At 47.1% G+C, this 26,736-nt stretch overlaps 2 protein-coding genes across 4 annotated transcripts in view; both read left to right on the top strand.

Moving 5' to 3' along the window:
- The first annotated feature begins 1,207 nt into the window (after nucleotides 1-1,207).
- On the top strand, nucleotides 1,208-19,251 carry LOC118842142 (lateral signaling target protein 2 homolog). Its single transcript, XM_036749766.1, has 15 exons — nucleotides 1,208-1,249; nucleotides 1,437-1,604; nucleotides 10,620-10,760; nucleotides 11,673-11,783; nucleotides 12,556-12,693; nucleotides 13,003-13,205; nucleotides 13,472-13,561; nucleotides 13,726-13,815; nucleotides 15,453-15,551; nucleotides 15,687-16,112; nucleotides 16,613-16,701; nucleotides 17,200-17,292; nucleotides 17,877-17,957; nucleotides 18,203-18,306; nucleotides 18,699-19,251. The coding sequence occupies exons 1-15, from the start codon at nucleotides 1,208-1,210 to the stop codon at nucleotides 18,813-18,815; spliced, it is 1,992 nt and encodes a 663-aa protein (XP_036605661.1). The 3' UTR covers nucleotides 18,816-19,251.
- Nucleotides 19,252-22,620: 3,369 nt separating this feature from the next.
- Nucleotides 22,621-26,736, top strand: part of MXD3 (MAX dimerization protein 3) — a 15,359-nt gene continuing 11,243 nt past the window's right edge. For 2 of the 3 annotated variants that reach the window (XM_036748453.1, XM_036748451.1), the window contains exons 1-5: nucleotides 22,621-23,600; nucleotides 23,799-23,933; nucleotides 24,515-24,611; nucleotides 25,009-25,038; nucleotides 25,805-25,919. In XM_036748453.1, coding sequence (XP_036604348.1) covers nucleotides 23,864-23,933; nucleotides 24,515-24,611; nucleotides 25,009-25,038; nucleotides 25,805-25,919 — 312 coding nt within the window. In that variant the 5' untranslated portion in view covers nucleotides 22,621-23,600; nucleotides 23,799-23,863. Of the gene's footprint in view, nucleotides 23,934-24,514; nucleotides 24,612-25,008; nucleotides 25,039-25,804; nucleotides 25,920-26,736 lie in introns of all 3 variants that reach the window. The other variant, XM_036748452.1, reaches the window with a different exon arrangement.

The following is a 26,736-nucleotide window of genomic DNA, read 5'->3' as shown; positions in this document are numbered from 1 at the left end:
CTTGATCTTAGTGCCTTCTGGATTACTCTCAATTTAATAATATAGCTAGCATTTATTTAGCACTTTAAGGTTTATGATACTTATAATGACACTAAGCAGTAGGGGCTAATATTATTTCTCATTTTACAGGTGAAGAAACTGAGGTATTGAGAAGTTAAGACATTTGCCCAGGATCACACAGCTAGAGAATATCTAAGGTTGAATTTGAACTTAGATCTTCCTGACTTCAAGTCCTGGAATCTATCCACTGGGCCACCTAGAAGCCCTCAATTTATTCTATCTATCTTGTTTGTACAAAATTGTATGTTGTCGCCCCCATAAGACTGTGAGCTACTTGAAGGCAGGGGCTGTTTTTAGAATTTATTTATAGTCCCAGAGCTTAACACAGAGACTGACATATAGTGTGCCCTTTAAAAAACTAGCTGCTTGATTGAGAATAATCCAGAATATAAATTCTGGACTGCGTGTTATTCAGTCGTGTCCGACTCTCTGTCACCCCATTTAGGGTTTTCTTGGCAAAGATACTGGAGTGGTTTGCCATTTTCTTCTCCAGCTCATTTTACAGATGAGAAAACTGAGGCAAACAGGGTTCAGTGACTTGCCCAGGATCACACAGTTAGTGTCTGAGGACAAATTTGAACTCAGGAAGGGGAGTCTTCCTACTCCGGGCCCAACGTTCTGTGCACTATGGCGCCACCTAGCCGCCCTAACAGCAACTGCTCTTTCTTTAATGCTCAGAAATTTTACAAGGTGTTTTCTTTACTTGAGCAGCGTTGTTATATCCATTTCAGAGATGAGTTCACTAAGCCCCAGGGGACGTGGGTAGGCGAAGCTGAGCCGGAGACGTGAGTCTGGCGTTCTAATTCTGTCTTTGCCACTTACCTGGGCAAGTCCTTCCTCCTCTCAGTTTCCCTGTAGGTACGAGATGGATAGACTAGGTCATCTCTGCGCTTAGTCCTGCTCTAACTTTCTAGGATTCTGGAACCCAAAGCACTAGCCCCTAGCGAGATGCAACTGGATCGAGTGCCGGGCTGGGGTCGATCCCTCCTCTTACTCCTCCTCCTCCTATATTTTCAGGGCCAGCCCACCCCGGGCCAGGCGGGGCGGGTGCGCGGCGCGGCGGGGGTGGGGCAAGACCGGGTTCTGCTCTGCCAAGGTGAGGCGGCCTAGGTGAGACTGGGCAGCTACCCCTTTCCCTGGTCCTGTCATGCTGCCGGCCGCCGTGAGAAAGTGGTTGAATCGGCCCAAGGTAAATCCCCCCAATCCTTCTCCTCTTCCTCGTCCAGCCGAGCGCCCCAGGTTCCCCTAGACCCCAGCTGCCGCTTCCCCTCCCCTGCCCTTCCCAATGGGAGACGCTCGGATCCCCGCCAGCAAACAAATAGGTCCCTCCTTGTTTTTCCCTTCTTCAGACCCTCTCTCCTACTCTGACTTTGTAGACACTTTCTAAAAAGGGAACAAACTTCCACTGCTACAGCCAGCCCTCCCCACCTCCCGCCCAGCCGACGCCTGAGGAGGAGGCTGCCCTCCCCATAGGGGCTATCGGTGGGCGTGAGGAACGGGGTAGGCAGAGTGAGCTGGACCGGGCCAATCTTGGTGGTTCTGGGGTGTGAGTTTCGTATCCTGGAGCTATGAGGGAAGGTGGGGGGTGCGTCTGGAGCCTTTCCCAAGGGGCCCCCACAGGCCCGTCTGACTTTATGCCAACAGTCCAGAAGGTATCCTAGGTCAGGCAAGTGGTAAAGAGTTAAAGTAAACGGGGAAAAGAAGGGTTTGAGTGAGAACGGCCCCTCCTTGGAGGGGGCAACCAGTCCCTTTGCTGAGTAGGAAGCTGGAGGGTGGTTGGAGGACACCTGACTGGTTCACCCTACCCAGAAGCAAAGATTCTGGGCTAGTCCTTTGCTTCCTCTCCCAATTTAGGCCTCTTCCAGTCAATCCTGTTCCTTCTCAGCAGTTTTTCCAAGGGGTATGAGGAGGTGGAGTAAGTGGAGGGGAGGAGGTGGAGTAAGTGGAGGGAAGGAGGTGTTTGGGGGGGTGAGTCAGCGCTTGTGCCCCCCAGGGCTTGAAGAAGCCTCTCAGGCTTTAGGGACTAGCCTTGCAACTGGTCAATACAGGAAATTTACCCTTCCCTATCCTCCCTCATTCATTCATTCATTTATAATACGGCATAATATAGACTAGAGCACCAGAGTCAGGAAAACTCTCACACCCATGAAATTTATCCACTTCTTCCTCTTTGGCTCCAAGCTTCAACTCCTTGCTTGGACTTGGAACCTGGCTGGTGCAGGTGCCACTTAAAAAAAATGTTTTGATAATGGTCTCCCAGATCATAGGTTCAAATCCTAAGCTCTGAAATTACTAGCTATGTGACTATGACCAAATTACTTAACTTATCTGAGCCTCAGTTTCCCTAGTTCAGATTCTTATCACTTCTTTCCTGGGCTACTGAAATAGTCTCCTAATTGGTCTCCCTGCCCCTGATCTCTTTACCTTCTCCATTCTGTCATCCATTAGCCTCCAGCCTGATTTCTCTTAAAATACAAGCCTCCCTTGCCCAAGAAGCTTCTGTGGATCCGTATTATTGCCTATAAGATAAAATAACAAACTGCTCTGGCATTTGTAAACCCTTCACTTTCCTTTGTTGTCGTTCAGTCATGTCTAACTCTTTGTGACTCCATTTGGGGTTTTCTTGGCAAAAATACTGGAGCGGTTTGCCATTTCCTTCTCCAACTCATTTTACAGATGAGAAAACTGAGGCAAATAGGATTAAGTGACTTGCCCAGGGACACATAGCTAGTAAGTGTGTGAGGCTGGATTTGAACTCAGGTCTTCCTGACTGGGCCCAGTATTCTGTGCACAAAGGCACCACCCAGCTGCCTAACTTCACTGTCCAGCTCCAACCTGATCTTCATTCCCCCTAAACTGGCCTACTCAAAGTTTCCCTTTTCACACCATTCCATTCCTGCCTCAGTGCCTTTGACTACACTGTTTCCTATTCAGAGAATGCTCTCCCTTCACTTCTTAGATTCCTTGGCTCTCTTGGAGGCACACCTTGAGTGCCAACCCCTACAGAAGCCTTGGAGATCTCCAGGCCTCCAGTTCTCTATTTTTCAAATTAAGGGCGGCCTCATTTCCTCATCTGTAAAATAAGCTGGAGAAGGAAATGGCAAACCACTCCAGTGTCTCTGCCAAGAAAACCCCAAATGGGGTCATAGAGAGTAGGACATGACTGAAATGACTGAACAACTTCCTAAATTACTTTTTATTTACTTCGTATTTACTTCTCTCTGTACTCTGTTGTTTCATTCCCCTAGGACAATGTTAGCTCCCTAAGTTCAAGGGCTGGTTTTAATTTTTTTTCCTTTGTATCCCATCGTGCCATCTGTTCTACTGTTAACATACTTCCCTTGAAATTAGACTGGTAACCTTCCCTTCCCTCTCCTCTCCCCCCCCCCTTTGTGTTTATTTTGTATTTATTTAAATATGTAAATAACTTGGGACTTAAAAGTTGGACCCATAATATCGATCGATCAACAAGCATTTGTTTAGTGCCTCTAGGAGGAAGACAAAAGTGAAACTGGCCTTGTGCTAAAAAGCTTACATTCTAATGGGGGAGACAAAATGTTCATATATATCAAAATATATACAAAAAAAATAGTCTTTAGGGTTGGGGGACACTGGTAGCTCAGGGGACGAGCAAGGGCCTCATACATATGGTGACACTCCCTCCAAGTGTTGAAGGAAAACAAGGAATCCCGGAAGGGGTGGTGGTGGTGAAGTAAGGCATTCCAGGCACTGGGAACAGCCACTGCTATGGCATGAAGACCAGACATGGAATTTCAGCTGTGAGGAACAACACAGAGGCCAGTTTGACTGGACATAAGAAAGGTGTGACAAGACTGGAAAAGTAGAATGGGGACCGATTGTGAAGACTAATACTAATAGCTAACATCTATCTAACATTTGCCATGTGTCTCATTTGATCCGCACAACCCTGGGAGGTAGGTGCTATTATTATCCTCATTTTACAGGTGAGGAAACTGAGGTAAATGAGGTAAAGTGATTTGCCCAGGATCACACATTTATGATGATCAAGTGGGATGTATACTAGGGATGCAAAGATGATTCAATATTAGAAGTACAATTCAGTTTTAGAAATATTAGAAAATATTAGAAAAACAATCAGCTAATATCAAAAGTCAAAACATTTAAAAACCACGATCATGTCAGTAATGCAAAAAAAGCCTTTGACAAAGTACAATAATTTTATGCTTAAAAACCCTACAAAATATAAGCACAGAGGGACCTTTTTTAGTATCATAAAAAAAATCTACCTAAAACCAAGAACAAGCATCACATGCCATGGAAATATAGTTGAATCTTTTCCAGTAATATGAGAATGAAGAAAGAATACCCATTCTCCTCACTATTATTTGATCTAGTCCTGGAAATCCTAGCAATAGCAATTAGAAAAGAAAAAGGAATTAAAGGAATAGAACTAGGTAAAAAAGATAAAGAATTATCCCTGTCTGCTGATGATATGATGGTTTACTTGGAAAGCCAAAGGGAATTAGCAGAGACATCAAATTGAGACAATTCATAGCTTTAGCAAAGTTACAGGCTACAAAATAAATCCTCAAAATCAATAGCATTTCTATGTAATAATAAAAAATAGAAGAAGCAATAATAGAAAGGGAACTCTCATTCCAAATAACTTAAAAATGCATAAAATATCTAGGGATTGACCTCCCAAAACATGAAAGACTTGTATAGATTCAATTACAAAATGCTCCTTATAGAAATTAAAAGCAACCTAAACAGCTGGAGGAATATTCAGTGCTCATGGCTAGGCCATGCTAATATAATAAAATTACAATACTGCCAAAATTAACTTACACTTTTAATGCTATACCAACCAAATTACCAAGATGATGCTTTATAGAATTTGACAAGATCATAACAAAATTCATTTAGAAAAACAAAAGAGCTAGACCAGAGGTGGGGAACCTGCAGCCTCGAGGCCACATGTGGCCTTCTAGGTCCTCAAGTATGGCCTTTTGACTGAGTCCAAGTTTTACAGAACAAATCCTTTTATTAAGGGGATTTGTTCTGTAGAGTTTGGATTCAGTCATGGGGCCACACTTGAAGCTGCAGGTTTCCCACTCCTGAAAAAGAAGCAAGGATGAAAGGGAAATAGAGCTTTCAGAGCTTAAACTATATTATAAAGCAGCAGTCATCAAAACCGTCTGTCACTGGTTAAAGAATAGAGAGATAGATAAATGGTAGATAAAAGAGATTAAAAACAATAGAACTCAAAGATTTTTTCCCCATTCAACCATTTCCCTTTTTATCCTAGATGCATTGTCTGTGCCAAAGCTTTTCAGTTTCAAGTAATCAAAGTTACCTGTTTTATCTTTTTTAATTTCCTCTATCTCTTGTTTGGTTAAGAATATATCTCCTGCTCATACCTGTGAGAGGTACACAATCTGTTTCTCTTCTAATTTTTAAATAGTTTTGAGTTCTATTGTTTTTAATGACTCCTCCTCGAGCCTAGCTCCCCCGGCCCTCTCCAGCTTCGCTGACCCACGATTGTGTGACCTGCGGGCCAGGTCATCAAATTTCTCTGATAAGAATTTAGTATCCAAGATATATAAACAATTAATAAGTACATGTATATAGGACTAAAAGCCATTCCCCAATAGATAAATGGTCAAGGGATCTGAACAATTAGTTCTCAAAAGAAGAGCTGCAAAGAGTTCATGGCTACTTGAGAAAATGTCCCAAATCATCAAAAGTAAGAGAAATGCAAATCCAAATAACCCTGATATTTCACTTCTCACCCTGCAAATGGTCAGAAATGACAAAAAATAGTAACAGTCATTGTTGGAGGGGTTGTGGAAAGATAGGCGCACTAATAAATTCTTGATGGAGCTGTGAAACGGTACAAAGGTTTTGGAAAGCAATTTGGAATTATGCAAATAAAGGGTCTAAAATTTCCATACCCTTTGAACCAGAGACTCCATTATTGGACTTATACCCAAGGAAGCTATCAATAAAAAAAAGTCCCCACATATTTAAAAATATTTATAGCAGCACTTTTTGTGATTGCTAAGAATTGGAAACAAAGTAGATGCTCATCGACTGGGGAATGGCTACATAAATTGTGGTATTGAATGTAATGGAATATTAGAGTGCTCTAAGAAACGATGAATGTGATGAATACAAAGTAGCACAGAAAGAGCTATACAAACCGAGTAAAGTAAGCAGAGCCAAAAAATAATAGACACAATAACTACAACAATGTAAAACTCGAAAGTAAATATAACAAAATTATAAAGATCAAGTGGTACTCAGGGGTGGCTAGGTGGCTCTCTGGATAGAGCACTGGCCTTGGAAGCAGGAGGACTCAGGTTCAAATGCAGCCTCAGATACTTACTAGCTGTATGACCCTGGGCAAGTCACTTAACTCCAAGTGCCAACTCTCCCCCGGCCCCCCCAGAAAGAAAGATTAAGTGGAGCTCAAATGAAGAGACATGAGAAGCTGTCCCCTTCACTGAGACGGCAGAGCCACAGATGTATTGCACATTGCACACATCCTCAGACGTTTTCATTGTGTTGCTCAGTGGTACTGATATTTTACCCTCTTTGAAAAATACTATTTGTTATATGGGATAGCTCTCAGGAACGGGGAGGAAGATGGATGCTTGGGATCCTATGGCGATGTAAAACAAAGAAAATATCAGTAGAAATTTGTGGAAATAAAAAGGTTATGTGAAAGGACAAGCCTGAGACTCCCTTTGTCACTGAGAGGGCAGACTGTGATTGCACTAAGCCTGTTCATCTTCAGTCTCTCCCTCCCCACTGGCTCCTTCACATATAATACAAACAAGATCCAATCTCTGCACTCTTATCCCATCTCTCTCCTCCCAGACAAACTTATTGAAGAAGCTCTCTACAGGGGCAGCTAGGTGGTGCAGTGAGTAGAGCACCGGTTCTGGAGTTAGGAGGACCTGAATTCAAATGTGGCCTCAGACACTTGACACACTTATTGGCCTGTGTGACCTTGGACAAGTTGCTTAACCCCAGTTGCCCTGCCTTCCCCCCTTCAAAAAAAAAAAGCTATCTACATCCTAAATTTCTCCTTCCTTACTCTCCTCAGCCTCTTGTAATCTGGTTTCTGTCTTCACCTCTCTGCCAAAATTGTTCCCTCCAAGGGAGACAATGTCTTTTTGGAAGGGGCAAAAGGAGGGATACTTGGGATAACTATGATGATGAAACAAACAGAAGATAGAAATAGAAACTTATTTTAAAAAATACTTGTAGAATGACTGAACTGTTTGCATGTTGTATCTCCCATTAGAGCTCTTTAAGAGCAGGGACTGTTTTTTGCTTTTCTTTGCATTCCCCATTCTTAGCACAGTGCTAGGAATATGTCAGGCACTTAATAAATGCATGTCGATCAACTGAACAATAATATTTGACCTTTATTCTGGGTTTTAAAGTCTTATCTACACTAGTTCCTTTGAAGTCCTGTGAAATAAGTATTACAGGTATTATCGTTCCATTTTATAGCTCAGTAAACTGAGGCTTATAATGGTAAGATGATTTGCCCATGGTCATTACACAGGTAGTGATTATCTAGGGTCAGATTCTAAAGTCAGGATTCAAAACCAAGCTCTCTGACTCTCAGTCCAGCGTTCTGTCCTCTGTACCACACTATGTCAAAAGTTGGAAAGTGGTTGTACAGCAAGATTTCACGGAGGTAGCCTTTGAGTTGAACCTTAAAGGACAAGTAGAAATTTAATAGGTGGAGAGGGGAAGGGATGTACTTCCTGATTCCCTGCCTATACTTTCTCTGCCTTTATTGAAACATCTTTAAATTTGCTTTGAATGTGTTTTGCATGCTTAATGAGTATCTTTTGTTTTCTGGAGTAGAATGTAAAGGCTTTGCAGGGAGGGCCTATTCCATGGTGTTTTGTATATTTCCAGTCCCTAGCCCCGTGCCAGGCACACAGGAAGGACTTTATAAATGCTTCCTGAATAAATTCAAATGCAACATAGGCCACATAGTGAACAAACCCAAGAAAGCAAATGCCATTTTTAGGTGAGAATTGTCCGATTTAGCAAGACCATCGTGGATTTGGAGGTGAGTACTAAGAAATAAGGCTAGGCAGATGGAAGGGTGTCTGTTTGTGGGAGGCCCTGAATGCCAAGCCAAATGAGTTGGAACTTTCCTCAGAAGATAGGAAGCCATTACCTTTCAGGAGAGTACAAGCTCTTTAATGAAAGAGACCTCCTCATTTTTTTTCTTTGTAACAGCAATGCCCAAGATAGTGCGTGTTGTAATTGCCAAATAAAAGCATGTTGAATTGAAGTGAAAAAAATGTCTAACAACCAGCTCTCTGAAAAATATGTGCCTGACACATTTGAATCTGCATTATTAATATTTTCTCCATCACTAGACAATCAACAAATTAACACTGACGTTTATCTTCACCCCTTGTGTTCTGCCTCACTTCTCATATTTGTTTGATGACCAAGTGCTGTCAGTGAACCACTACAATATCTCTGAGATGACTCTTCTATCTACTTCTGCTACTACCACTCTCACGACTACTTTCCTGGACTATTACAACAGTCTCCTAAAAGTGCCTGGCTCCATTTTTGTCCTCACTTCAATCCATTCCTCACACCACTGTAAGAATAATCTTTGCAGGGGTGTGCCAGAGCCAGGTTGAACCAGAGAGCCGAATGTTCAATTTAAAATGTGAGCATGCATGACCTAGGAAATGTGCAAATGTCAAAATGGTCAACATAGGAGACAGACTGGTAGTGCTACTGAATAAATAAATTAATTAAAAGTGTTTAATAAGCACCCACTATTGCGCTAAGCCTGGGGATGTGAATCCAAAAGTGAAATGGTCCCTAACCTCAAGGACCTTACAGGCTATTGGGGAAGACAACATACAAAGGAGAGTTGTAGCTAGAGAAGGGAATTGAGTCACGGGTGGAAGGGAAAATGGTAAGCTTACTTCCATAGTGGATGGAATGTGAGAGATGGTCTTTGTTGTTGTTGTTCAGTTGTGTCTAACTCTTTGTGACCCCATTTGGGGTTTTCTTGACAAAGATACTGGAATTGTTTGCCATTTTCTTCTCCAGCTCATTTTACAATTGAGGAAACTGAGGCAAACAGCGTTAAGTGCCTTGCCCAGGGACACACAGCTAGTAAGTGCCTGAGCCTGGATTTGAATTCAGGAAGATGAATCTTCCTGACTTCAGGCCTGGGGTACTTTATCCACTGAGCCACTTAGCTGTCCCCAAAAGATGGTCTGAGGCTGGCTAGATATCTCATGGAAGATGAGTTTGCACTTCCTCAACAATCAGGACAGCTATATCCCTGGTCAGAATTCTAAAGATGAGTGGATTAACTCCCACCCCACCTCCCACCCCATCTCTTGAGACTAGAAGGAAGAGGTTGGGGAAAGAGAATGAGCTGGGTTTGGGATGTGTTGAGTTTGAGAGATGTCTCCAGTCAGTGTGGGCTGAATGATAACCAGCCCTTAGGTGGTACCTGAGCACATTCTGTTCTCACAGTGAGGAAGCCACTGCAGGGGGTGTTATCCCCATTTTACATAGGGTCCAGAGTCTCAGAGAGACTGAGAGACTCCCTTATGGTCACACAACAGATAAAGCGAGAGCCAGGATTCCCATCCAATTCTTGGCTGACTCCAAGTAGCCAGGCCATGAAGCTGCCTCTCATAGGTGGTACACAGCTCACCTCTCAGCCTAATCTATGTCCTAACCTAACCTGAGGCATCTAGGTGGCACAGAGCACAGAGCAGTGGGCCTGGAGTCAGGAAGACGTGAGTTTAATTCCAATGTCAGACTAGCTGTGTGACCCTGGGCAAGTCACTTAACCTCTGTTTGCCTCAGTTTCCTCTAATGTAAAATGGAAATGATAATGGGATTAAATGAGGTAATATTTGTAAAGCACTCAGCACTATATAAATACATATTCCTTCCCTAAACTCCCCTTATGCTGAGAAACTGAAAGAGGTGGCATTCAGTCAGGAGCCTCTAGGTGATGGACATAGGAGCTGAGTCTATAGTTCCTCCTAGTCCTGGGACTCTGGTGCCTTGGAGACAGCAATTGTGTGTGAACTGTTCAGGTTGCTTGGCTGTATCCATTTTCCATTTAGATGTTTGAATTGACTCTTGTAAGTATTTCGTGGCCTGACTATACAGACAACTGATTCTAAAATGACTCCCTATGTCTATAACTAGGTGTTTCCTATCTTTTAAGATATGTGATGGCATTCAGTGCTTTCCACATCCAGGTGGGGGCCCGTGCTAAACCCTACCCAGCTGGTAGCACAAAGAATCATATATTTAGAGCTGTAAGGGCCCTTAGTGATCATCTGGTCCAGGGTCTTCATTCTATAGATGAGGCAACTGAGGCCCATAGAAGTTAAGTGATGTGCCCAAAGTTACACTGGTAGTAAGTGACAGAACTGGTTTTATACCCTTATCTTCTGACTGCAAATCCAGTCCCTGGGAACCTGGAGTGTGGGTGGGGTTCCCTGAAGGACACTGACTCAGACCTGCCTTTCACCTTTCTTACTCAGAGGTCAGATCCTCGGCTCCTGGCTCAATTTTTCTTTGCTGATGAACGAGTGACACAAGTGGTGACTGAAATCATCTGCCTCGATATACAGGAAGACCCTCAGCACTACCTGGTGCTGCTGAGTCAGCTCCATGCCAGCCAGGTATGTCTCTCACCCCCCAACATCAGGTAGGCCCCTTCTACACCATCTGTGATTCCCTCTGACACTTCAGGCAGACCTTTCCCCTTAGGGGCGTGTGCCAAATGGATTGGGGAGGGGAGAGACTAGAGGAAGGGAAACCAGTTAGGAAGCTACATCAACAATCCAGGTAAGAGATGATGAGGTTGAAGGGCATGGATCATTTAGTCACTTTTAAAAAAGCATAATTTCTAATTGGTCCAGCCAATCTGGAAAGCAATTAGAAATCATGCTTGAAAAAGAAGAAGAAAGTGGCACAGAGATCCCACTGCTAGGCATATACCCTAAGGAGGACAAAGACAAAAAGAAAGGTGTCATAGATGCCAAAATATTCTTTGCAGTGGTTTTTTTTTTGTGATAGCAAAGGACAGATAATCAAATAGGTACCCATTGATTAGGGTCTGGCTAAATAGACTGATACATAAATGTAATGGAATATTAGTAGGCCAGAAGAATGGATGGATTTAAGGAATTCAGAGAAGCATGAGAAGACTTACATGAATAGATGTAGAATGAACTAAGCAGAACCAAGAAAACAGCAGACACAATGAGTATGACTATGTAAATTAAAAGGACCAAAATAGGATACTGAATGATGTATAATTATGATAACCAAGCTTGGCCCTAGAAAAGAGGCGAAGGAAGAAATGTACTATCCTTCCCTTACTTGCAGAGGTGGAGGACTGGGTACAGAACATTGCATACATCATCAAGCTCAGCTGATGTATTGTCTAATGTGCAGAACTTCTACAGGCAACTTTTTTATTCTTTGTTACTTTGTTGCATGGGGAAAGAGAGCAAGGAATATATTTAGAAATGAAGGTGATAAAAAAGCAAAAGATGGCAATAGGTTTATTTTTAAATTGATGAAACAAGACTTGGCACCTGGATGTAGGAGCTGAAGTAAAGGAAAGTGTCAAAGATGACAGTGACGGGGAGGATGGCAGCACCATGGACAGAAACGGGGGACCTCGATGGGAGGGGCAGGTAGGGTGGATAGCAGTTCATAGAATGTTAGCCCTGGAAAGGAACTTAAGAACTTAAGGTCATTTAGTCCATTTCATGGATGAGGCCAGGAAGTGGAAGTGACTGCCCAAGGTCATATAAAATAGTACGTATAATATAGTATATATATAGTAAAATATATATATGTAATAAAATATATAATAAAATAGCATATATAATATAGTAAATGGCAGAGCTGGGGCTCAGACCCAAGATTTCTGTCTTCCAGTCTAGGAATCTATCTACCGTACTTAACCGTCTTTGACCCAGAGGTTTAGATGCTGATGAGGCATCTATTTGGTCCTTTGGTGATACGCATCCAAGTCTCGCTTTGAAGGGCTGGCCTAGGTACTTGAGGAAAGAGGTGTAGGGATAAGTTGAACCAGGGGTGAGGAACCTGCAGCCTTGAGGCTGCATGTGGCCTTCTAGATCCTCAAGTGCAGCTATATGACTGAATCCAAACTTCACAGAACAAATCCCCTTTATAAAAGGATTTGCTCTGTAAAACTTGGACTCAGTCAAAAGGCCACACTTGAGGACCCAGAAGGCCCCACGTGGCCTTGAGGCCACAGGTTCCCCTCCCCTAGGCTGAACTAAGGGGTTGGGAGCACAAGAGTGATTCTCCAGGGGAGGGAAGAAGGGATGAAGGTGTGGCTTGGGAATGGGGATCCCAGAGTCTGAGATCTCTAGGTGGGAAGGCTGGGTTGGAGTAGGAGGCTATGGTTGAGCTTCACCCTTTTGCCTGGTGCCCCAGGAGCAGCTATTGGCAGTGATGGAGCAGATAATGGAGGAGAACCTGTCTGGTGACCGAAGGCCTCGGGACTATGTGGCCAAGTTCCCAGAGGAGCTGCTGGGAGTGAGCCTGGCATCCCATGTGCTCTTTGCTGCTGAGGTTAGTGAGGTAGTATGGCTACCCCACGTACAGAGCTGGGGTTTCTGCTTCCCTCAGTGTTGAGGGGAGGTGTAGAAACTGCCAATCAGCCCCTTCTCTTTCAAGCCCAGCAGAGCTCCTCACCGGTTGGTCTTAATGTGGCCCAATATCCTTACAAGTCCTGGTAACTCTCAATGGCTAAGAGAAGAGCTTCCAGGCTTAGCTATTCCTCCTTCCCTCCCCAGCTCATTGTTCTTTGACACTGCCCCAGCCCCTACCCAGGGACCTCTGATCCATCCCATTTCAGCCTAGCATCCTGTGTTCCTCCAGTGCCTGGTGGCTGGCTCCTTTGTGGAAGTGGATGAGACTGCCCAGCAGCTTCTCCAGCCTCTAGCCCGGGACCTGCTGCTGAGCCTGGAGCAGGCTCGGGCTCTCCTGCGAGAGCAGAGTCTGGGCCGCCCTGGGCCCTTTTCTCAGTCTCTGCGTTCTGCCCTGCTTCGTTTTGACAACCTCTTTGCTGACTTTGAGTTCAAGTAAGGCTAAGGATATGGGACAGATCTGGGGCTGGGAGATGTGGACAGAAAGTGACTACTCGGGTATCCTGCACTCTCAGCTCCTTATCTGAGCTCTGAGAATCTGCCTTCTGCCTTCACCTTGATCTGAGTCTGTGAGATACGAGGGAAGCTGAAGGGACACCAGGGAAGATGGGGCCAGCAGCAGGGTGGGTCTCTGCCACCCTCACTGCCCTAGGAAAGCCAGGAGAGGATGGATTTGACCATTACTGCTTCTTCCCTCTCAGCTATGTGGCAATGGTAGCCCCTGTAAAGTCCCCAGAGGAGCTTGAGCAGCAGCAGGAGGTGGCCGTACTTTTCTGTGAGACGGTAGCCAGGTAAACAGCCTTGTGGAAGGGGCCCTAGGGGACGACTCCAGATGGCGGGGCCACAAAGCTGGCTATGGAAGTATCACCAGACGGTCGACCCCCACAGGGCAGGGGGTGGTCAGGCCAAACTATGCCTAAGATTCAACCCATCTCCTCCCTTATTTCTGGATCAGGGCCCTGGAACTTGGCTATCTAACCCAGGAGATGATTGACAGCTATGAGCCTAGTCTCATGTTGACCATACCTCGTCTGGCCATCATCAGGTGAGGGAAATCAGGCCTCAGGGATTTCTGGGACCTCATCTTAAGGGTGGGGGTCTAGGGGCAAGGCTATTGCTAATCTCTGGGGTAGGGGAAATGGCAGAGGGAGATGTATGTTCATAGGATCTCAAGCTGAAAGCTACCTTATAAAACAACCAATCCTGTCCCTTCTGCAAGTAGGAATCCTGTCAGTGATCTTGGACAAGTTGCTTTCTTCCTTTGGACCTCAGTTTCCTCATCTGTAAAATGAGGGGTTTGAACCAAATGATCTTTGGGCTAAAGGCCCCTCGCTGTGGAGTGGTCTCCCCTTCAGCCTCAGGGAGGCCTCTAGTGTTAAAGACTCTGAAATCATCTCTTCCTGAGGCAAACTTTTCTATCTCTGGAGAGCAATATTTCTTCCTTCCTTTCTTTCTTTCTTTCTTTCTTTCTTTCTTTCTTTCTTTCTTTCTTTCTTTCTTTCTTTCTTTCTTTCTTTCTTTCTTTCTTTCTTTCCTTCTTCTTTCTTTCTTTCTTTTCTTTCTTTCTCTCTTTCCTTCTTTCTTTCTCTCTCTCTCTCTCTCTTTCTTTCTTTCTTTCTTTCTTCTTTCTTTTTTTTTTAAATTTATTTTTTATTTTTAGCTCACAGCACTCAGTTCCACAAGTTTTTGGATTCCAAATTTTCTCCCCCTTCCTCTCCTCCCTGCTCTCCCCGAAGACAGCATGTAATCTGCTATAGGTTCTACATATACCTTCACATTGAACTTATTTACACAGTAGTCAAGTTGTAAAGAAGAATTATGACCAATGGAATGAGCCAAGAAGAAACAAAACAAAACAAAAAAAGAGAGCAAATCGTCTGCCTCAGTCTGCATTCAGACTCCGTAATTCTTTCTCTGGATGTGGATATCTCTTTCTATCATGAGTCTTTTGGGGCTTCCTTTGAACCTTGTATTGCTGAGAAGAGCCAAGGCTGTGAAAGTTAGCCCTTACAGATACTGTGTATCTGTAATCATGTATGATGTTCTCCTGGTTCTGCTGAAGAGCCATAATTCTTGGAGGCTTTTCCTTTTATTGGGCTGAAATCTGCCTCTCTACAGCATCTACCCTGAGTTCCTGGTTCTGCCAACCACAAGAATATATACAGTCAGGCTCAGTGGGGCCAAGAAGAACAAGAGTGACCCCTCTTCCACATGACAGCATCAGAATGGGCAGTATTGCATAGTGGACAAAGTATCAGACATAGCAGTGGGAGACCTGGTTGCAAGTCTTAACTTTGCCACTTACTGTAATACCTACCTTCTATGGACCTCAGTTTCCCCCACCACAAAAAGGAGGGTGTAGATTAGGTGATCTCTAAGGTCCCTTCCAGCTCTGACAGTCTGATTTTATCATCAGTTGAGCCCAAGATTGAATGTACTTTGCAGACTCACTGAGCTTATGGTCCACTAAGACCACTAAGGTCTTTTCAAAATAAACTCCTTTCTAGCCAAATATTCCTTTCCCCCTCCCTACCTCCCCATCCTTGCACAGTAAAGTTTCTTTTAACCTTAGTTTAGGATTTTATTTTTATCCATATTAAATGTTCCTCAGGGCCTGGATTTGAGATGAACTTTGATATCAGGGACTGGGAAAGACCCTAACACATATCCTTTGCTCTACAGTGGCCTTCTCATCCACCCTGAGGGCCCCCTGAGCCTGGACCCACCTGGTGCTACAGCCTATGTCTTCAGTCCCTTTCGAAGCCTTTTGCAGAAGATCCAGTAAGCAGAGAGGGGAAGGAGATGGTTCCCATTGGTCTGGTTTGGGGAGGCCCTGAGTTCTTGTGGTGGATGGGATAGAGCCCAGGTGGACAGGCGTGGATTCTAGGACAAATTTTGGCCCCTCTCCTCCTACAGAGCCTTATTGGGTGTTCTATCAGCTGACGAGCTCTTCATACTTGAACGGAGCCTGTGTATGGCAGATGCCCCCTGGGAGCCCATGGACAAGCCCAGGACAGAGAGCTCAATATCTAATACTTCTTGTCAGACTAGGGTCTGGACCCCACAACCTGTCCCACATCTGCCCTTCCAGCAGGACAAAACCCATGGTTGTCCTGATCAGGGCTTAAGAGCATCAAGTGAGAGTCTGGGAACTAAGCCAGGTACCTCCTTCCCATGGACTGACTCTGGAGATGCCACCTGCCCCCGGCTGTTGGACCAGCCAGTACCCACTGAGGGTGGGTCCCCTGGCACTGTCCCACATTCAAGAGAGCCAAAGAGACAAGAGCCCAGAAGATATGGAGCCCACCAACATGTTGGGCAGGACCAGTCAGTGGCCGCCAGGTAAGCCTTCGGCTAGGAGGTGGGATTCTAGCCAGAGAAACCAGAGAACAGAGCCTTTCCCCAGCCCTACCCTAGAGCTCAGCATCTTGATTCCCCAGAAGCCAGCAAGGCCAGTCCCACCCAAGCAGAGCCCAGTTCAGGCTTGATGCATGACTCAAAAGGGTTATTTCAGTCTTCTTAGGAATCTTATTAGAACTAGAAGTCTGAAGACTTGGGTCCTGACCTTTCTCCTCTCTAGACCTCTGTATGCTTGTCTGAAAAGTGAGGGAGTTAGATTTTTAGGGTTCTTTTTAGTTTTAAAATCTCAGAAATCTGGGTCCTTCTGCTGAGTGTATGTGCTGATCCTTTGCTTTCTTGCCATGTCCCAAGCCATCCCAACCCATTCCAAACTCCCATTTTGTTCAGGGGAAGACTTGTGGGAGCCCTTTTCTCCCAGAAGCCTCCCTGCTGCCTTTGGAACAGCTGACCCTTCTGAGCCTCTCTGTCTCTTCCTGGGACAGGTCTTTGCAGGCAGAGATGGGCAGAGCACTTCGGGCCTGCTACCCTAGCCCTCAAAACATGCTCCACTCGCTCTTTGTCTGCATCTCAGGTGAGGGCGTGTTGGTGGTGTCTCTGCTGTCTGGGATCGGGGAAAGGGGAAGGATAAGCTCGGGACTGGGGTCTTTAACATGGACACGGGCTAGGGTGCCTTGGTGTCTGGGCCCGTCTGTTCTGTGGGCTAGGTTGAGGCGAGGCTATCCTTGCTCTTTGCATCATCAACACAGTTGATGGGGAAACAGACCAAGGCTGGGAGGGAAAGGGCCAGCCCAGGGTTGGGAAGCTGTGGCCTTGAGGTTCTCACGTGAGGCCCTTCTGACCTCTGACAGAAGTTTGTTTTGTGAAGTTTGGATTCAGTCAGAGGGCCTCACTTGAGGACTTAGAGGGCCGTTTGTTCTGTAAACCACATATGGCCTCCAGGCCGCAGGTTCCCCAGCCCTGGGCTAGGCCCTGGAGGAAGGCTGAACAGGTCTCTAACAGAGCCTTTCAGGTAAGGGTGGGGCGCTGCCAGGGAGAGGGAGGAGCCACTGTTGCACCCTCTTCCCACTAGGTGTAGCTGACCAGTTGCAGACCAACTTTGCCAGTGAACTTCGAGCCATCCTTCATATGGTGTTCTTGGTGGTGGTATCCAAGCCTGGGCCAGGTGAGGGTCCCTATGGTCACCAAGGGCTGGCTCCTATTACAAGGGGCAAGGAGAAAGTGCTGGTTTTGGGAGTCAGAAGAGCCAGATTCAAATCCTGGTTTTGTCACCATCTGTGTGACTTCAGGCAAAGTAACTTAACTTTTCTGGGTCTCAGTTTCTACATGTGTTAAATAAGGGATCTTAAGATCATACTTTAGAGGAGGAAGGGACCTCAGAGGCTCCTCTTCCAGATGAGGACATTGAGGTATTAAGCAACTTGCCAAGGTTCACATAGCTAGCAAGTATCAGTGATGGGATTGGAGCTCAGGTCTTCCTGGTTGTGAGTCTAAGGTTTTACCCAATGTAGTATACCAAGCTGCCACTACTCACCAGGGATGGACTCTGAGGTCCTTGCTTCTCTCAATCTATGACCCTAGCCTGTTGCTATTGTCCGTGCCACACAGAGTAGTACTGCCTGGCCATGCGGAGGGGGTTCCCCTGGAGGGCTGGGGAGTCTGGTCTGCAGTCAGAACTGCATCTGGGCTCCATCCTCCCCATGTTGTACTTATCTCTGCATCCCTTCTCTCCTTGTGACCCCAACACAGAGGAAGAAGCAGAGGAAGGAGGCTGTAGGTTGGCTGCCCCTCTGGCAGATTGCACCCTGTGTGTTGAATATGGCCGAGAAGGTAAGTTAGGTCCAAGTAGATCCCTGCAGACTGGCTCAGTCCCAGTGGTTCCTGGGGAATTTTAGTGGGTTTCCTTTGTGTATCTACACACACACACACACACCCCTTTAGCTTTGACTGCTCTCACGTTGGAGGAGGTGTAGCTGTCAAAGGTATTACACTCGTTGTTGTCCCCACCCCACCCTGAGCTGTGGCATCCCGTAAGGGACACAGCTTACAGATGCATCCCCTCGTTTGCCTCACAGAGCCCCCTGCCTGGGTCCCAGATCATGCCTGTTTTCATTGCACTGCCTGCCAGGCTCCCTTTAGCCTTACTCGCCGAAGGCATCACTGCCGGAACTGTGGAAAGGTAGATGGCTTGGATGGTGGAGGGTGGGGACAGGTAGAGGAGAAAGGATGCAGAAAAGTGCATGCTGGGGAGGGAGAGGGACAGATGACTCCTGGCCCACTTCTCAGGCCTTTGGACACTCACGAACTTGAGCGGGCCTTAAAGCTCTCCTGGTCCAAGCCTTTCATTTTACCCAGGAAGCCCAGAGAGGGGTTAGTTATACCTCAGCACCCCTCCCTGGACCATAGGCAGCTGGGAACAAAGCTATGATTCTTTGACGCTAGGGTGGTCCTGGGTAGTACTGGGGGTGGTGAGTGCAGGCCCTCCTGTGGCTCCCGATGCTGACCTTTCTGGAGGCACGGGTTCAGGGCAGAGCTGAGGAGATAATGAGCTCTTCCTCCCATGCCCTCCAGATCTTCTGCTCACGATGTTCCTCCAAATCTGTGCCTCTGCCTTGGTTTGGCTACATGAAGCCTGTGCGAGTGTGTGCCCACTGCTACGCTGCCCATGTCCTTCCAGGCTGCTCCTGACACTTCTGCCCCACTCACTAGCCTTGGGGACCAGCTGACAGAACTGCTTCTGCCTGTGTCCAGGCTCTGGGCTGGGGACTAGGAAGGCCTAGAGGCCTCTGGGACAGTCATCCAGGGTTCAGGATCTGCCCCAGCAAGGAGAGATCGAACCTGAACCTACAGGGTAGAACTTCCCTGCCCTCCTCCTAGGGTGAGGGGTGGCTTTGGGGTCCCTGGACTGTGGATCTGGGGCACTCTTTCCTCTCCAACCTCAAAAATCTCAGGGGTGCCACTCTCGTTGCTCCCACACAAGCTTTGTGTGCGTGCTAGGAGTGACCAGGAAAGGGCAGGGGCTGGGGTGTGTCCGTTCTCTCCCCTTTTCTTCCTTCCCCTTGGGTTCTCTTGGGACCTCTTGGAAAGATTAGCCCTTCTCATCTTTCTCACTGCCTTTTAGAGGCCTGTAGTCTGGGCCTGGCCAGAGAGGGACCCTGGTGAGTATGGATAGGTGGTTCTATATATGTGTTTGTGGTGGGGGTGGGGAGGGGAGCAGTTAGGAGCCTCTTCCTACTTTCTGAGGGCCCTCTTACTGTGGCCAGTCTGGACTTGTGAATACAGATCTATCCCATCTGTTCCTGCCTTCCTTGCGGGGTAAGGGGCAAGAGAGTTATGTTTCCTATTGTTCACAGGTGTATTTTTGTTTAATCAAAGTCAAGAGATTCTTCGAAGTGGTCTTTGACTCTCTCTTGTGGCCAAACAGGCAATGTGGGGGACAGACAGATTAAAGGGAATGAAGATGGGGTTTGCTCAGGGCCTTTTCCTCCTCCCAGTTCTAACACTTGCAGCTACAGTCAGTAGCCCATAGCAGATTAGCAGCAGCAGGGATGAGAGAGAGAGAGAGAGAGAGAGAGAGAGAGAGAGAGAGTGTCTGTGTGTGTGTGTGTCTGTGTGTGTCTGTGTATGTGTGTGTGTGTGGGGGGTACCTGAGGGCCTGATAAAACCAGGCAGACAATAATCCCTGATTTTTGTTCTCTACCGGGTAATGACAGCACCTAGGTGGAGAAGTGGATGGAGTGCCTGGAGTCAGGAAGAGGCTACCTTCCTGAGTCCAAATCTTGCCTCAGACACTTACTAGCTGTGTAACCCTGGGCAAGTCACTTAACCCTGTTTGCCATGGTTTACAAAAGCATTCTATTGCGACTATTTGTATAAATGTCAATAGAAGTTAAACATTATTATTGTCATACTGATCCAATTAAATTTTCTCACAATATAGCAAGGAAAAAAAGGGGGACAACTAGGTGGTGACCTGGCCCTGGAATCAGGAGGACCTGAGTTCAAATCCAGCCTCAGGCATTAGCTGTGTGACCCCGGGCAAGTTACTTAACCCCAATTGTCTAAAAAAAAAATATCCATTTCTCCATCTAGCTCACCTTCATTACCAGGTACAGAACAAAATAGCAAATCATTCCAATATCTTTGCCAAGAAAGTCTCAAATGGAGTCACAAAAAATCAGGCATGACTAAAACGACTGAACACCACCACCACCCAGTAATGATGACAGAATTTCCTGGGGCCCGTATGTTCTTCTGAGAGATTTCCATGCTATGTCCTTCACTGGTGCCTCATTTTAGAGTAGGAGGCAGCCAGGTGGTATAATGAATAGAAATTGGGGCTTGGAGTCAGGAAAGACACAAGTTCAAATCATGCCTCAGACACTTAATTAACTGTGAACCTGGGCAAATCACTTATCTGCTCTGGGTCTCAGTTTCTTTATCTGTAAAATGAGAGCGTTGGATCTGATAGCCTCCAACATCACCTTCCAGCTCTCAGTCTTTGGTCCTTGATTCTTCTTTTAGACTAGCATGACCTTAAAAAAAAGCCATGTGTTCTTACAGCATAGTTATTTCTAGAATATACTGTTCCCTGCCCCCTCCCACACTAGAGCCTTCCCTTGTTTAAGAAAGATTCTTAAAACCAACAGACCCAGCAACCCCCACCTTCCTCACCTTTCCAATAAAAGGAAGGAGGAACATTTCCTCACCTCTTCTCCAGGGGCAAAATTAGTCCTAATAATTACACAACATTGGGCTCTGCTTGATTCTTTTATTACAATCTCAGTGTGTATTGTTTTTCTGGTTCTGCTTGTTTCTCTCTGCTTCAGTTCATGCAAATTTTCCCCAGGTTTCTCCGGGTTAGTCACATCTGCCATTTGTGATGGTGCAATAACATTCCATCCCATTCACGTGCCACAGTTTGCTCAGCTCTTCCCCTGATGGGTGGACGCCCATTTTCTGACCCTTGACTTTTTTAAAAGTGTTTTAGTTCACCTTTTATTGTTTGCATTAGTCATTTCTAGATATATCATTCCTCCACCCTGGAGGCCTTCCTTCACAACAAGGAAAAACAGGTGAGTAAACTGAATGACACAGTGACTAGGTCCATGCAGTATCATCCCCTTCCTTCCTATCAAACAGGTTCACAACTTTGGTGTCATACTTCTCACTCTCACCCACATCTGATCAATTCTTAATGTTTTTTACCTTCGCAGCATCTCTGAATCCCTTTTCCCTCCTCTCCCACAGTTCAAGGTCCTTATTACCTCTTTCCTGGACTATTGCCCTGGACTCCCAATCAGTTTCCTTGTCTCAAGCCTTTCTTCAATCCAATTTGTAGAATTGTGATATTCCTAAAACATAAGTCTGATCGTGTTACTCCCCCATTCTAGAAACTCCATTGGCCCCCTATAACCTCCATGATCAAATATACACTCCTCTGTTTAGGATTTAAAACCCATCACAACCTGGCTGCAACCTGCCTTTCTGGGAATAAAATACATTACTTGCCTTCGCTAGCTCTGGGAAGGAGCCGAACTGATTTTCAGGCTGTTGCCTGCACAGGATACTTCATCTTCTACCTCTGACTCTCAGAATCCCTTGTTTCCTTCAAAGCTCAGACACGACCTCCCTCACGAGATCTTTCCTGATCCTTCCCCTCCCATTAGATGCTAGACCCTTCCCCTCAAATTACCTTCCATTATATCTTTTATATCTCTGTTTATGGTGTCCCTGTCTTTCCCCAGTAGCATATAAACTCCTAGAGTTCAGGGACTGTTTGATGCTTGTCCTCGTTTCCTCAGCACCTAGTACAGTGCCCTGCATATAGTGGGTGCTTAATAAATGCGTGTTGATGGTTGAGCTGAAATTCCCCTCTCCCACGCCCCCATCTTTGGCAACTCAACCCCCCACCTCCGTCAGGATTTTTGTGTGAAGAGCAGACTACGCTACCACAGGCAGTGGCAAGAGCCCAGGGTTAGATTTGTTTCTGGCCCTCCCTACAGACAGTGGACAGGGGCTTTCCTGGGGTGGGTACGTTCTTCTGGGCATCGCCAGGGTAAGGCTGGCGGGCAGCTCCGCTCGGTAGATCCTGCCAGGGCAGGCGCAAGCTTGGGACAGCGCTGGTTGAGGGTGGGAGCGAGCACCTGACACCTGCGCAGTGAGACCTCGGGGCGGAGCGTGCAGGCTGCTGGCTCCGCCCCCTTTTCAAATTTGAAACCTGCTCTTTCCCGCCCGAATTTGTTTGCTAAGGAGGCGGGACAGAGAAGCTCCGAGTCAGCTAATGGGAGAAGGGCAGCCCGAGAGTCCCGCCCATAGGGTGATGGTAGTGTGATGTAAGTCCCTCTGTGCCTATGAGAGGGCTGAAAAGTGCCGGCCAAGCTCTGGCAGTGCCCACGTGTAGCGTCCTGCTTGTCTGTACCCTGACAGCTGGAGGAGGAGGCTGTCAGTGGCCGGGCTGCCAGGGGCAGAGTCCAGTGGGGATTCCCAGACCTCTTCTATGGCCTCTGAGTTTCTCAGACGGTACGTGTTCTCTGAAAGGTTCCCACCGAGGGCTCTCCAGCTTCTATGGGATGGGGAAGTCCATGGCAAGGGCAATGCCCAAGATATGAAGATAAACTGTGATCCTAGGGGCTGTGCTACAGGACAGCCTTAGGGAAATGTCCGCTAACTGTGTGTGTGGCTCCGAGCCAATCGGTTCCCTTCACGTGCCTGTTTTCTTAACTGTAAATTGAGGAGGGTGGGGGACTAGATGACCTCTCGTCTATCTGCAATGGCTTTATGAGGCTGCGTGTGGTATATGTCTGAAGAAGACAGCGGAGAGAAGAAAGCATAGCGTACCCCTTCCCGGAAATCAGAAAATCAGAACTGGAAGGGATCTGAAAGACTGAGGAAACCAAAGAGGTCGCAGAACGCATCAGGGTTGGGGCTGTAACTGGAACCCAGGTCTCCTGACTCCACAATTCAGAGCTCGTCACTACACAATTCGTCTGGGTCTTCTTTTTCTCCTTCTTGAAGTCTTCTACCTTTGATCGAAGATCTGCGTCACCAATTTAGGAGCTCCTGAGATCGGTAATGACAGAGGGATGTCCGAGGTCACTGCTGGAGGGGCTTTGTACGAGTCCGGTGGGAGAGGTTAATTAGCCTAACTCCATACTCTGCCTTCCTCTCGTCTGGTCACTATCAGTTCTCTCCCTTTTCCCTGAGGGAACTTGGACTAGTCACTTCCCTTTCCTCCTTCCCTCCCTTTCTCTATTCCTCCTACCCTCACCCCACATCTCCACTCCCGGCCCCCAGCTTCACATGTCTTATCTGTCAAATGAGAGTAGGTTGTCTCCAAGGTCCTCTTCCAATTCTGAATCTTACGAGTTCTTGAAGCAGCCAAGAGGTGGGAACCTACAAACAAGGCGGGAGTGACTAGACGCTTCACCTGCCGGGATCATGGGACCTTAGGCCGAAGCTCAACTCACTAGGGTCAGTATGGACCTTGCCGGAGGGTCTCCCACAGCGGGTGGAAGAGAAGGTGGCGCAAGGGCAAGCCCCAGCTCCCGGGCGAGTTCCAAAGGGGGCGGGGCGAGGAGCGCTGGACGTTCGAAGGGGGCGGAGTCCGGCTGTCTGTGTTTGTTGCGCCGTGTCAGTTACATTGTAACAAAAGTGCCGCCGCCACTACAGCCACAGATCCGCACCCCAGGCCCTAGGTTCGGCTCCCCGCCCGCCTGCACGCTGCTGTGGTCGCGATGGAGCAGGGTGCCAGTAGCATCCAGGTTTTACTGCAAGCAGCTGAGTACCTGGATCGGAGGGAACGAGGTAAGAAACTTGGTCCCCGGTTGCCCCCACCCCTGGGCCTCCCTATGTACCCTGCTCCCCTCGAATCAGACCCAGGCGGCTGCAGACTGCAGAACCCAGGGGTGAGAGGCAGCTCCCCAGTAGGAGTCTCCTTTGCAAGCTAAACTTACTTTGCTTTCATCGTTTAGCTTCATCAAGTGACCAGTCCGCCTGGGTCCAGCAGGGTCAGAACTGGGGCGGGGACAGCATCTTTTTGCCCGTTCCCCTTTCAATCCATCACAGTACGCTCCGCTAGCCTCTTCTCCGACTCCCTGCCAGGGCTTCATTTCCCTCGCGATCGCAGTTTGACCCCCCGCTCAGCTTGGGAAGGAGGGAAAGAGAACCTGGCGCCAAAAGCCTTCCCCCCTTTTCTCCATAGTCTGCAGCGCGCCCCCCATTCAGGGGGCTGGGGCTCATGGGCAATATAGAAATATTTGATAATGTCTTGTGATTCGGTGCAAATCATTTAGACTCTTTTAGCCCCAGTTTCTCCATTTGTAAAGTAAGATTATCTTGAGATGTCCTCCAGCTCTAACAGTCTCTGAACACAATCTCTCCCACAGAGGCAGAGCACGGCTATGCTTCCTTGTGCCCTACTCACAACTTGGGCCCAGTAAACCGCGGAAGGAGGAGACCCAAGGCCCCTAGGGACAGTTTAAGGTGAAGGTTGGGTTTTGGAGGGGAGGCAGGAGGTGGAATTGGCCCATCCCGGCCTCAGTCTACTCAGCTGTGAAGTGGGCGTCCGGCTCTGACTCTAGGGGGCGCCCACAGGTGACCTAGTTTCAGACTCGGTCTCTGATAGGGGGTGGGTTGTGCCTGGGGTGCTGGAGTCTTCAGGGGCTGGGGAGAGAGAAAATTCGGTGAATGTAACTGAGGGCAAGTCACTTCATTTCCTTGGGCCTCAGTTTCCTCATTTGTAAAATGAGGATTGGAATAACATCTAAAGATTATCCTTTTTATTTTATCTCTTGGATAATCTTTTTTCGCTGGGGGGAGGAAACAGGGTCCTAAGTAGCTGCTCACCTGCCTCACCTTCACCCCTTCACTTGCCTTTCAGATCCGTGCACAGCGAACTGGAGAAACACAGGTGATTCTGGAGGGCATGACTCTTTGTTTTGCCTCGTTTGCTCCCCAAAAAGTGTTTTTTTCTTTTCCCAAAATTTCTCTAGGGGCTTGGAGGCCAGGAGACTTGGGTTGGGATCTGGGAGTAGAGAAGACCACTTGTGGGATAGGAGGACATCCTAAGATCATAGATTTAGGGCTGGAAGGACCTGGAGAGAGGATCTGGTCCAGTCTCTTCATTTTACAGATGAAAACTGGAGTTTTCCTCCCGGACAATTAAGAGGCAGGGAAGGTATCACAGAGTAAGCCTTGTACTTAGCGCCATTGGAATCTAGGCTCTGACATCTACATTCGTGAACTTAGGCAAGTGACTCTGAACCTTGGTTTCTTCATCTGTTTACTTGAATCACCTAATTCACAAAGTGGTTTCGAAGAAAGTGCTTTGGAAAAGGCTACACAGAAGTGATGTTACTCCCTGTAAAATGATGGGGTTGGGCTTAGCTAACCTCCAGGATTCCTCTCTGGTTGGGGCTGTAGCACTAGAGGGAGTTAGTTGAGGAATCTTGGTCCTACATATCATCGCCACCATCATCATCTAGGCTAGAGCAAACCTTGAACCAGAGGAGGAAGTCCTCAGGCTGGGAGGCCGATGGATAGAAAGTGATCTTGGCTGGACTCAGCTGGAGCCTGGCAATTTGCTGCTGCTCCCCATACCCTTCCATCTTAGGGGAAGCCCCCAAGCTCATGGATCCCCTCTCAGAAGGGCCTGCTCACTTTCTTCCCCTTTGCAGGAGGGCCCAGCTGAGGCGCTGTTTGGAGCAGCTGAAACAACAGATACCCCTGGGCACAGACTGTGCCCGATACACCACCCTGAGCCTGCTGCGCCGGGCTCGTCTGCACATCCAGGTGAGCTGGGAAGGCACAGGGCCTGCTTGGACTCTGCCCTGTTCCCAGTAGGAGGAGGATCAGGGCCAGGGGGAACTCTAGTGCTATTGGGGTGGCCTGAATAGCATGCCCACAGAGAATAAGGGCCCTAACTGTTGGAGAGCTGGAGTTCTCCTGGTATTACATTTGCCATCATAATGCAATAGGATGTTTTAGCAGGACAGGACAAAATGACTGTTTACTGTAACCTTTTCATGATGCAGAGGAAGACATGGAAGTCCAGAGACAGGAGGACCTCGGTTAAGGAATGTCATTGCTGGGGTGAATCACGGGTGCTGGGGAGCTGTTGCCCCTCTCCTGGCTTCAGAACCTTTCCCTTCTTTATCATATTCCTCCTGCCTTGTGTTAGAAGCATCCACTGAAGGTTCACTATGGGTCCAACTCTCTATGAACAGGGCAGCTAGGTGGCACAGTGGTTAGAGTGCCAGGCCTGAAGTCAGAAAGCCTCATCTTCCTGAGTTCAAATCTGGCTGCAGACACTTACTAGCTGTGTGACCCTGGGCAAGTCACTTAACCCTGTTTGCCTCAGTTTCCTCATATGTAAAATGAGCTGAAGAAGGAATGGCAAACCACTCCAGTATCTTTGCCAAGAAAAACCCAAATGGGGTCACAGAGTCAAACACCACTGAGAAATGATTGAACACACACATACAGACCAGGATTGAAGGGGGACTTGAAAGTCTGTCATAGGACTATTGGTTGAAGGAATTGGGAATGTTTAGACTGAAGAAGACTTAAGAGGGTGGTGGTGTTTTGCTCACTATCTCTGAATGCCCAA

The sequence above is a fragment of the Trichosurus vulpecula genome, chromosome 3 (genome assembly GCF_011100635.1).
Source record: "Trichosurus vulpecula isolate mTriVul1 chromosome 3, mTriVul1.pri, whole genome shotgun sequence".
Taxonomy (NCBI): Eukaryota; Metazoa; Chordata; class Mammalia; order Diprotodontia; family Phalangeridae; genus Trichosurus; species Trichosurus vulpecula.
This window is presented reverse-complemented; position numbering and strand designations above follow the sequence as displayed.

What these genes read in the sequence shown, in the direction of transcription:
- LOC118842142 (XM_036749766.1), top strand. Translation starts at nt 1,208, where the DNA reads ATGCTGCCGGCCGCCGTGAGAAAGTGGTTGAATCGGCCCAAG. An exon ending in GACCTCGATGGGAGGGGCAG is followed by an intron (nt 11,784 to 12,555) that starts GTAGGGTGGATA and finishes CTGGTGCCCCAG; the next exon opens with GAGCAGCTATTGGCAGTGAT. An exon ending in TTCTGTGAGACGGTAGCCAG is followed by an intron (nt 13,562 to 13,725) that starts GTAAACAGCCTT and finishes TTTCTGGATCAG; the next exon opens with GGCCCTGGAACTTGGCTATC.